This window comes from Aedes aegypti, chromosome 3, assembly GCF_002204515.2.
Source record: "Aedes aegypti strain LVP_AGWG chromosome 3, AaegL5.0 Primary Assembly, whole genome shotgun sequence".
Lineage (NCBI taxonomy): Eukaryota > Metazoa > Arthropoda > Insecta > Diptera > Culicidae > Aedes > Aedes aegypti.
In genome coordinates, this window is record NC_035109.1 from 217,748,784 (window position 1) to 217,761,189 (window position 12,406).

At 39.7% G+C, this 12,406-nt stretch overlaps 1 protein-coding gene across 1 annotated transcript in view; it reads right to left on the minus strand.

Annotated features, from left to right (window-relative positions):
- Positions 1-1,156: 1,156 nt before the first annotated feature.
- The window catches only part of LOC5565745, a 583,865-nt gene continuing 572,615 nt past the window's right edge, over positions 1,157-12,406 (minus strand). Inside the window, exons 10-12 of the mRNA XM_021852121.1 lie at positions 2,828-2,978; positions 2,645-2,764; positions 1,157-2,578 (exon numbers count right to left, since the gene is read on the minus strand). Coding sequence (XP_021707813.1) covers positions 2,389-2,578; positions 2,645-2,764; positions 2,828-2,978 — 461 coding nt within the window. The 3' untranslated portion in view covers positions 1,157-2,388. The remainder of the gene's footprint in view (positions 2,579-2,644; positions 2,765-2,827; positions 2,979-12,406) is intronic.

Consider the following 12,406-nt stretch of genomic DNA (forward strand, 5'->3'; position numbering starts at 1 on the left):
ATTGAGCAAAAGAAATGCGGTTGTAACTAAAAATGACATCACTAAAAATAATTCCGTTGTCAAAACTTCTATATATATGTTCAGTTAAGCATAATTCACTTATTACTCTAAAGAAAGCAGAATTTCCTTAGGAAATTGCCTACCTTTAGGCGTATTCCACAATTCAAGGTATTTTCCATTTTGAAATAACTCAAAAAATAAATTACTTGTAAGAGTTTGGTCTTCATATGCGGCTTCAGGGACCATGACTTTAGTAAGTAATGATATTTTCAATATTACCGAACGTCGTTGTCATGGGTGATCAATGTTACCCCATATCAGCTAAATAAAAAAATCACTTAAAACATATTTTTAAACATACTTTGAACATTCAGTAAACAAAATTCGGTATATAGACACGAGCAATGAGTGCCAGTACTTGTTTTAAAAATATAACACTTGCAAGATATGAATTTTCAAATGAAATTTTCAAGAAATATCCCAAAAAATGATCAATGTTACCCCGGATTACGGTACTGGATAATCATTTAAACTAACAATTGTAATTTGTTTGTAATAAGTACGTAGAGGGGCCTACTTGGGGAAATTATTAAAATAATTTCCAAAGTATTGTCTGTCCAAATTCTTCAAGAGACTTTCCAAAGCAATTTCGAACATATTCTTCGAGAAAATTTCTGGTGAACTTGAAGAAATTCCAAGAAAAATCTGTTGAATAATAACTACCAATACTATGAATGGTTTTCTGTGGGAACACTAAGAGTAACTCAGTGAAAACTATAGTTTTTACACTATTGTGTAGGAGTTCTTGGAGAAATAAATGGAAAATACAGCCAAACCTCTTTTTACGCTCCGAATTACAAATAACGCTCCCCCTTTTTACGCTCCCCCAGTCAAGGGCGTAAAATGAGTTTTGGCTGTATAAGATAATACTTTATGAAAAGATATTCTTAGTGAGATTTTCGGGAGAAAAAAAATGCTTTTCTCTATACTGGTTTATAAATTTACATACATTGCGAACTACGAAATTTATGAAAATCTTTCGTGAAGCAAGAATTTGCTGGCTTTCTCTTGACCACCACCAGAAAAAAATCCTAACTACGTCAATGAATGTCTAACAAATTTCGGACACCGGAAATAATTAAATACACTTTTTAAATGTTTTTCAATATATTTTCCATTTCAATAATGTTTATTTTCCATCACTACGTGATCTGTTTTAATATGTGTGTTTTGTGTATTTTCTTGTTTTCAAATTTAATAGCATCGACTCGATCGTCCACCGAAAAACTTTTTTTTTCTTTATATGGTATCTGATGCAAGACGAGGTAATCAAACCACTATTCTACACTCTATACAGCTGTCGAAATGCATTCCAAGTTGTTCATCAGTTGGATAAATACAGGTTTACATATTATTTTCATAAACTTATATCTATAAACTGTATCTTCAAGTGCTGAAAATGTTTTTGGCTTCTGTTAAATATCGTTTCAGAAATGCAAAATTAAATAGTGCATTGTATTAAAAACAAGTTTTTTGGTGTTTCGATCCGATTAACTGAATTTCTACTGACTTCTTGTTCCTGTTGATGCTGATGCATTTTAAGGTTTGCTCCTGTACCTGTCTTGACTTCTGTTTCTATTGCGCTGTTTTTTTGTTTTGACTAATTTAAATATATAAAATTGCAAACACTCCCATTTCACAGTCCTATTTTGGCAATTCTATTCCAGCTGTTCTTACTTCAGTTTTGACCTTTCTTTGGGTAACAATGCTCAACTAGTGAAACCATAATTGTGCAACTTACATGAATGTTTTGAAACTCAGAATCAAGATTCGTACTGATTACCGGGTAAGAGTTCAACAAAGTCGGTTTTATCACAAAATTACGATTATTCAGCCGGTAGCGTAACGTTTCTTATTGACGATTTCTTAACGCTATCTCCAGATGCGGTCCGTTTAATGCTTCCCTTCTGTTCTATACAATGTGCTCTTTATGATAAAAGAAACATTTATTGTCACAATTCAAAATAGTACACATAAGAAACGGAATCGAACGTTTCAGGGCGGTAAGGAACTTAAATTGATCCCAGCTTTGGTTTTATTCAATCGGATCCATGTTTCTACCTTGAACAACTTACATTGCCTTTTCACAATACTAATAGAAAAGAACAGACTTTTGCAGGTTTTGTTGGACGAGTCTTACTTTCCAAATGTTTTCATTTTCACACTATTCACATTTGGAACTTAAGTCACATCCCTAATGCATAGGATTTCAAACTCTTGCAAATCTACCAAAATTCTACTTGTTTGTGATCAGTGTGTGTGTGTTTGGCTAAACATCTCTACGTTTAAACGATGCTCTCTGGTGACATCGAGCTGTAAAACAGCAATCTACAGAATCTGTGCAATGACCGGTTCCAGGAGGCACATATGCTCAGCTCCACGAACCGGCAGCCGGTTCAGACAAAAGTGTCGAATCATGTCCGGTATGGTTGGAAAAGGTCGACTGAACTGGCCAAGGATGAACTGACCCGTTTCATGGTCACGCTGTATTCGCATGTGCATGAATCCTTTTGCACTTCTGAAATAGATAGGTATAGAATGGTTGAATACCACAGGGTTTCCAATGCAATCTAATGGATCTTACTTCAAGGTGAGCGAATAGTCCTGCCGTGTAGACTCGCTGTTGCGGACCAGAAAACTGCCCTCTCCCAACGGTCGTAAGATCTTTTCAGCATCTATTCGGCTTATCGATCCGTGGTACCACCTAAAAAAAAACAAAACATCTCTTATTAGAAACTGTTTTTCCCGAGTAATCTTTTAGTCTTACCCTTGTCGATCCAGCGGGATGGTAGCATCAATCAGCTCAATGTTCGCTCTAATCGTGTTGAAGTTGAGACCAAGATCAAGAGTTCCGAATTTTTTAACCGGCTTTGCATTGCACTCATTCAAGTTCAGCGTTAGACTTTGCTTGTAGAATCCTGCAAAAAACGGAAGAAAGCAGAATTATTTAATACGTGTCCGAGGTTTTCAGATAGCTCAAGGAGAGTATGCATAGTACGTGAAACGGTTCAAAAATAAGGCATATATTTGCAAACAACTCTGCACTAGATAAGCTGTAGAGCGGGCAAACGTGCTGGAAATAGTTAGGAATCTGGTTAGGCACAATGACCATGGAGAAGAAAGACTGGAAAAAAAACTTGGAGAAAGAAATGTGGACCCACCAGCACATTCCTAATGAGTAGTTTGGACGATCAAAAAACATGGAGAAGTTTACTTATTTCTAATAGTTCAAGCCAAAAATGTTTTCCGGATTTCTGCCTATAGTACTGCCGTGAATCGCAAGTCAGTCCCATCTGCATTTTCGTCAAAATTGAGTTGAGTTCAGCTTTCAACATATCTTCCAATGCTTTTTCAGCTGCTCTAATGAGATAATGATATTTGTTCGGAAAAAGTAGGAAAAAACCGCAAGTCAAATTGTCTCATAATAAAAAGTAACCGCAAAAAAAATGAACCGTCTTTTGATCATCCTTATATTTTTCTCAGAAAGATACCATAGTGAAAAGCAAATTGTGAAAGTTCCATTAAGATTTAAACTTGTTCCAATCCTCTGGAATTTTTTGAATATTCGTATGAAGAACGAATTTGGAAACTTCACACCCCATTTTCTCAATGCCTACTTTTTACAGATGGGACTGGCTTGCGATTCACGGCAGCGTAGTTAAGCCAAGGATGTTTCCTGCAATATCTGCGTAGATTAGTATACGCAAAATCTCCACTTTGTCCAGCCTGCTATTAGGCATTTCATAGCGAAATTCTCTTTCTTTCACGCTTCAACAAGACTTGAAAACAATGGTTCCAGTACATGTGAACTTTGACAGGCACTGGCACCGTTGTTTTCAGATTCCCCGAAGGAGGGAAAGAGAGCGATTTTCTGATGACGTCACCTTGCAATGGGCAATAGTTTCAAGGAAACACAGGTTTTAATTGCCGACGAATCAGGGACGAAGACGAAGACGCGAGACAGAGAGACGCTGTTTGAAACCAAATGCCACTACTCCGAATTCCATATCCCCGAATGACCCATAGCTCCGAATTTCAATATCACGAAGTAATGTCATTTAAGGTGTTTGGACATTCTGGGAAACTGCATTCGGGGTAATGGCACTTTCGGGGTAGTGAAATTCTGGGAGATGGTATTCGGGGTAATGGGGTAGAATCCAGAAATTGTGCCAACATGAAATAATGTGGAGTGCGGTGAGTGGAAGGATAACGCAGATGTAGGTAGCAAAGGAGGTAGCTTGAAGACCAGAGAGCATCGGGCCGTGATTGAAGCAGGCTAGATTCATTTCAGGAAACTAGACCGGACGTAGCGTAGTATCGGCAACGGGTCGTCGAGACACCTGGGAACTGGAAGTCATTTGCCACCCGTAATCGCAGCACCTTCCCGACCACCATCGCAATAACGATCGGGGTAGACTGGGTCCACCGTCGACGACTAGTTAAGTACCGTAAGGACGCCATTCACCGCTCATGCTCCATTCACCGCTCATTGAATTATTTTGAAAAAATCTGAACAAATTTTCGCAATAAAAGTCATCAACATGTATTAGTATACCAGAATGGATTGTATCAGAATGAAATTCATATGATTTAATTTTAAATACTATTTATAAAAAATATTTATAGGCTGTTTAAGGCGGTAAACATGAGTTGAACAATGATTTTATTATGGAAGATCGAAAAATGCTTCTTAGCTACCACGCTTTAATATGTTGTTGTACTATAGTACAAAGATAACAATCAGCTAATGAAAGTAAATTAATTCCAACTTGTTGTGTATATAGAGCCTCATACTTAGGATGAGCGATGAATGGCGCCCTACACATGTATCATTGGCATGCATGTTATTCGGTACCATTATACGTTGTTCAGATTTTAACTTGTTTACTACAAAAACAAATGTTTTATCTTGCGTCTAGCGCAAAAAGTTGCGAAAAATATCGAAAAACCGATTTTTGACAGAATTTAATGTGTTGAAATGATTTTAAATGAGCGGTGAATGGCGTCCTTACGGTAAATTGAGAAATAGCACCGGAAAAGGCTCGTCTGGACGCATGATAGACGGAAGTTTTCCTACATCGGAATCTCAGAACCTGAATTGAATTACTTTTTATTGAAGGGATTTTCTGCCGTAGGCAGGATTGTCCTCAGTCAGGTTGAAAAACAGGACAAGCCTGAACGGCCAGCCTGAAAAAGAAAACTACAAAATTTAACCTTAAGACTCAGAGTTATTACATCGCGTAAGATTTAGAGTTTTTAAATTGACAAAAAGTCACAAATCAAAAGGCTAAGGTGCTTCTAATGTGGCTAACGTTCAGAGCGGACAAAAGGTCCGACAAAGTTTAAAACTACTACAGAACATGCATATCACGGGATTGCAACAGCTTGTGGGTTACGATCCAGAGCTTCTCGAATGCTACCAGAAACTCCATATATTTGACTGGGCAGTTGCAGATAAAATGTTCAACTGGGTTACCCGTGTCACAGACTTCGCAATTCGATGGAATTATCGTTTAATCCTTCTTTGACCTCAGGTCTGTCCAAGCATCGCTACTTCGTTTAATTTTTCGCGCCTTATGAGTTCACCCACTCTATCTGCCATGGCCGTAGGGTCGATTTCATCCACCGTTGAATATCGGCAAGGGGCACCCTAATGCTGTAACGAGGGCCAGAAGGGCCGGATCCTGCTAGGAAATCTACTGTTGCATTACCAGGAACACCAACATGTCCTGGAACCCACATTATAGTAACTTTATTATACCCTGGATTCACGGGTGACTAAGAGCTTCGGATTGGAGCGCTGTGAAGCAGCTCGCTGAGTCGGTGATGTTGATAATCGGGCTAGTAGTAAATGCAGTGGCGGCATATAGAATAGCAGCTGCTTCGGCGGAGAAGATTGAAAACTGTTCAGGGAGGCTGAGCCTGGTTGATAGATTTTGATCCGTTATACCTATTCCAACATCTCGTACGGAGATGGATCCGTCAGTGTATTGTCGCTTGAGTATTATTTCCAGGATTCTAGCCGTGTGTTACAGACGGGGATGGCTTGGTTGTTGATGTTGATCGGAGACCCACTAACCCTGGGCCCCGATGAGCATTGAGCACACATGGCATCGGACACTTTTAGAAGCCGACATAGTGAAGCTGACGGAGGAAGCCCACTTGGGTACTCTGGTAACGGCTGCTCGAGATTTCTTTCGTGTAGCCGCGATCGTAGGTTCAGATACTACAACTACGATGTCGTTCGCGCAGAAACAATTTATTTAAGGTACAGTGAGGGATGTGTATCAGTGGGGTAAGTGGATCATTTCTCCATTTCAAGCATAAATACTTGATTATGTTGAATGTTTTCGCACCATTGTTTCGTTTTAGGTTATATTCTTACGTCCACACTGATACTATTGCAAAACTGGTACTACACGTACACTAACACAAGCAAACTTGATAGCTTCAAAAATCAATTAATATTAAAATTGTTCTCCATCAATCAAAAATCCATTGTATCTCTGTCTGAAATCGAATACTATTAGTTTTTCCAACACAACACATTTCAGTTTTGATTGAATGAATCACAATTAAAAATATGTGATTTTTATGAATAAATACGGAAAAATATGAATCAATCCACCTAAAAGTTTTTTTTTTATAAATAAAAATATAAATTTACCAATAATTCAAACAAAACTTCTCGTGGTTTTTCTAAGCTAAGCAAAAATGCAATATATAGCACAGTGCTTCCCAAACTTTTTCAACTTTCGCCCCTTGAGACCAATACTAATCTGGAATCGCCCCCCTGATATGTGATTCAAATATTTTAATAAGGACAAAAAATGTCTTTGACGCGCATATCCAAAGAATCATAATACAATAACTATTATGTACCTTTAAAAATATTTTCTTAAATATCGGTAGACTGGACTGTAAATTAAAATATCGATTTTAAAAATATCTTGCGTACATTACAGGCTACTGATTTGGTCTGCAAATGTTTGGTCCAGTTTCAACTTAACAAATGTAATGTGGCGCCTTGTGACGTAGTTGGGAGCGAAGTTCTCCAAAACTGAACCAAAACCTTTTTTTTTTACATGAATATGTCATATTTGGGTGAACTGCAATGATTCTGTTCGTAATTTTTCGTTTTTGAAAGATCTCACCCCGTGAATTGTGATTAATCTGCTATTTCTTAAATTACTGGAATAATTTTCAGAAATTGTGAGTAATAAATGGCTGAAGTTTCTAACGCTTTTCTTTATCCAATCCAAAAACCCTGAAAATTATATGAAAATTCAGAATGTTTTTCAACTCAATTATCCGTTAAATTTATCAAAAGGGTGTTTTTCTAACACCAAGAAAAACTCAAATTTTTCGGACGTTCTGAAGGTATGAATCCAACGCTTTTCTTAAATTTCTTCAAATCTTTTTATAAATAGAGTTTTTTTGGCTTCGGCATCGCTGGAACGCGATTTTTGTAGGCTAAATTTTCCAAAATTTGTTTATGAAATGATTAAAAACATCACAAATGGTACTGTAGATTTTTTTGGAAAAGGCTGAATGCCAGAAATTTTAACTTCCAAATCTTCTAATGATTAACTTTCAAAAAGCTCAATGAATAACTCAAATATGTTGTGTTTGACAATCATGTAATGTTGTCTAAAATAATTTTAAAATGACCATGATTAGAGATATAACAATCTAAGGTAAAATAGTCCTAGAAATATGGAATTGATTAATCTTCAGATGTGTGTTCTCCAAAGGTTATGAGTAATTATTTTCAAATGCTCCCATGATAGCTTTTTCGCCCCCTTTCTGGATTTTTCGCCCCCCAAATTCTGTTTTACAAATTTTCGCCCCCTTCGCCTACTTTGGGAATCACAGATATAGCGTCTCATGCCTGTAGAGGGCTACCGGTCTTATCAGCGTCTTGTACATGGTACACTTAGTATGGAAGTGAAGTTTACCAGACCGCAAGGTCTTGTGGAGTCCGTAGTAAGCACGAATTCCGGAAATGTTACGTCTTCGAATTTCTCTGCTGCAGTTGTTATCCGACATTATCAATGATCCGAGGTAGACAAATTTGTCCACCACCTCGAGCTCATCCCCGTCGATCATCACGCGTCTGCCAATGCGAGCTCTATCGTGCTCGGTTCCTCCAGCCAGCAGATATTTCGTCTTCGACGTATGTACTTACCTTCAATCCAACCCGGTCTGCTTCACGTTTCAACCTGGTATACTGCTCGGAAACCACCAGGAACGTTCTTCCGACAATGTCCACGTCGTCAGCAAAACAGATCAACTGGTTGGATTTATTGAAGATCGTGCTCCGCATGTTGAAGCCCGGCCGTTTCATAACACCTTCTAGTGCAATATTGAACAGGAGGCAGGAAAGACCATCGCCTTGTCGAAGTCCTTTGCGTGTTTCAAACGGGCCCGATAATGCACCCGATATCTTCACACAACACTGTACACTATCCAACGTAGCTTTGATCAGTCTTGTCAGTTTTCCGGGATAACCATTCTCGTCCATAATCTTCCATAGCTCTTCGCGGTCGATGGTATCATAGGCCGCTTTGTAATCGATGAATAGGTGGTGCGTAGGGACTTGATATTCGCGACACTTTTGGAGGATCTGTTGCAACATAAAGATTTGGTCTGTTGTCAATCGCCCGTCCACAAAACCGGCTTGATAACTTCCCACAAATCTGCTTGTCAGTGGTGATAGACGGCGGAAGATGATCTGGGAAAGCACTTTATAGGCTGCGTTAAGAATGGTGATCGGTCGATAGTTCTCACATTCTAAATGTCACCCATTTTGTATATTGGGTATATTTTTCCCTCCTTCCACTCCTCCGATAGCTGTTCTGTATCCCAGATCCTAGCTATCAATCGGTGCAGACAAGTGGTCAACCTGTCCGGGCCCATTTTAATAAGTTCCGCTCCAATACCATCCTTTCTAGCTGCTTTGTTGTTGTTGAGCTGTTTGATAGCATCCTTAACTTCACCTATTGTGGGAGTTGGCACGTCTTCCTCATCCGCCGTACTGATGAAGCCATTCCTCCTGCTGTCTTGATCTTCCTCCTCTGCGCCATGTAGGTGTTCATCGTAGCACTGCTTCTACCCTTCAATAACCTCACGATCGTCCGTCAAGATACCTCACGTTCCAGCTGCGCGTAGATAACGTCTTTATCGTCAGCGTCACTTGCTAGGTGAGGGCTGTGCACGTTGATTACTGATATTGAAGAAACGGCCTTTGATCCTCAACTTGCACATTCTGTTGTCGATTGGTCACGCGCCTCTGCATTTCACCCATCACGATAAAAGCTGTGCCCAGCTCATGTCTGTTGCCGCAGCTCTGGTAGATGTTATAACCATCCCTATACGTATGTACCGTCGACCCTTTCCAGAACACCTCCTGCAGCGCTACGATGTCGAACTTGCGTACCCTCAATAATTCGGAAAGAATGCAGGTACTTCCCAAGAAATTGAGAGACTTACAGTTCCATGATCCGAGTTTCCAATCGTTAGTCCGTTTTCGATGCCTGGGTCTATGCCGATTGTTCCGGTACGAATTTACATTGTACGCTTCCTGTACTGATGATTTTTACGGCTGGCTTGCAAGGCCTGCACCAACCCTCTGTCTCGCCGGAGGATCATCGTGCACAGCACTGTTTAGAGTCCTACGTTGGCACTAGGACGATGATCAGCCGCTCCTAACATGGAGAACAGACGCTGTTTTGAGCCACTCCTAACATGGAGAACAGACGCTCTGATAAGCCACACCCTCAGTAGAGAGAAGCCCTCCTTCCCTGTCAGCATACGATCAAGGTCCCACAGGGATTGGTTACCCAATCTTCCCTAAGATTACTCGTATCCCAGGCGGCACCACGAGGAGGTAGGGATAGGAGTTACTGGACGAGAGGCTAAGGACCACAAATGGGGTCTATTTTATACCTGTAAGTACGCGAAGTACCAATGCAATGGTACGCATTATTCAGTCATTTACCACCCCACCTAGACTGCCGGGCTTTGCAATTAGTACAACGAAGCTCCCTAGCCATTCCAACGGATAGGAGTTACCAGTCCACAAGAGTACAGTAGGATGAGCTTATCATGTCCTTCAAGATTTGTTATCAAAAGATAATCAACGTTGTCAGGGCCTGCTGATTTCCCACTATTGCGACTGCCTAAAGCATATTGCAATTTCCTAGATGAGGAAAGTTGATCAATGGCAAGCTTCGAATTGTCTTCGGGTACAGTGAAACTGCTTATGTCGATGGTAGTCGCACATGTTTGACGGATGAAGACCGGGTCACACAGTGCTGTGTCCCTTGGACAAAAGTAAAAAAATAAACTATTTTATTGCACCAAATCAAGTATGCTTCTTTGTTAACATATATTTTATATGTGTTAAATGAGTAACAAAACATCATGAACATAATTATTTATGAGATCAGACGAACCCAAGTTGTTGAACAATTTGATTGATTGATTCTGTACGTTTGCGCGAATCACAATGTATCTTTTGTACGGATTAATGTTCTTCTTTGATATTTTCTTAAGTGATAATCGAAATGGTAAGCTTCAAACTAAATAAGTTCGATGCATAACACTGTATGTAATTGTGAATTTTGACGTAGAAGTACGTCTTTCTTCTCTATACAGGAGTGAAATTGGAATTTCAAAACCAAGAGCGTTACGCTGGCATGAAATATTTTAAACGTTTATAACTTCTCGCTGGCTTAACGAAATTTCTTGATTAGCACCTCAATCGAAAGATAAGACATCAAAGCTTCATGTCGTTTACTTACTGAATCCCACATACCTGTCCAAATAGTTTAATAACTGTTTTAAAATAGAACGTTGATTTCAAGCAAATCTATAAATAGGGGTGACTAGAGAAAATTTGACGTCATTTGCTTTTCACTCTCCGATTGGCTCGCATCACAGCAGGCGACAGATCGGCTTGCTCAGACCGAGTGTGCTTCTCAGGCACAGACATCGATAGCGAAGGACGCCCCCGTTTGTCTTGCTTCGCTCAAATTAAACTGTCGAGCGAGCGAGAGAAGATGCCGTCCGAAGCTAAAGCCATCACCGCTGCCGCTGCCTAGAAGAAGAAGAGGAAGCAGTCCACAGGTGAATTTGCGGTCGAACTGTGAACACGGTCGGGCGAGTCATTCTCGCTTTGTGGTTCACCGCTTGTTTGCGTTCACCCAGCCATCGTCAACGCCGCCGCAAATTTCATCGGCCGAGGAGCTGTTGACCCGCGCTTCAAAATTTCGACTCGAGATGAAATCATCATTGGTGGTCAAGAAGCAATCCCGTTAGGAGCAAATGCCAGAAGCCCCCTGAGTTTTGCTGGTCCGAGCAGTGTTATTTATCCGTAACAACATCGAAGCTAAAAAAGCCATCGGTTCTTTTCAGAGCCATCAAATTTGTGGAAAAGAGTTAAAAGAGAAATATTTCCGACTTTATTTATAACTTCTAATATTCCTAAATCAATTTCACGGCTTCATACAAAATTTCATTTGTCATGAATAATTTATGACTCAACCATTTAAGATTGTACTCGCGGACGCTGCTGCAGTGCCGTCGGGGTGAGTGCTCAACATTTCACAACGATTATAAAATAGAGTGGCTTTTCCAACAGCGCCTTTTATGTTCCATATTTTATGGGAACACTTTGATTAGGAAAATTATCCCATGTAACAAAATTGTGACATATTTAGAATGCTTTTGATAAGACATTCTTATTGAACAATTGTAATAATTTTGGCACCCATGGATCCGAAATTTACCGTCATAATAAAGAAAACTATTGATTATCAATAGCTCGTATTGAATATTTAGGGAATGCCAATCATTCCAACAATTCATGTTCGACCAATTTCTCACGTATTAGTATTCTCCGCATTTTTCAAGTAATTCCAAGCCCAACACATTATTAGCACATACCCATTTCCCAGATTGGTCGATCAGAAAGCGAAGAGCACAAAAGGGAGGAGCATCATCTGCTTTTCCAAGGTTATAAAACATGCTGCCTTCGTTGGATTCAGTTTCATTCCATTTCCGCTTTCGAGCTGGTAAGAGCTCTTGCTTAGCGAGAAGTACCTCGCTGCTAGAAGCCTGCTGAGCTGTTAATCCAGAATCTGGTTTGTGAAATCGCTCAAGATTTCAAAATTGAGCTACGTTTCCATATTTCAACTAAATCCCTGTGATCCGCTACCCTGTTGCTGTTGTGCACCCATGAAATATTTAGCTGGTTTGTCGAATAAACTGAGAACTTATTCAGCTTTCTTTGCCAAAGTTTCCATTTTTGCATTCGTATATCGTGTGGCAGGTACGATTATAC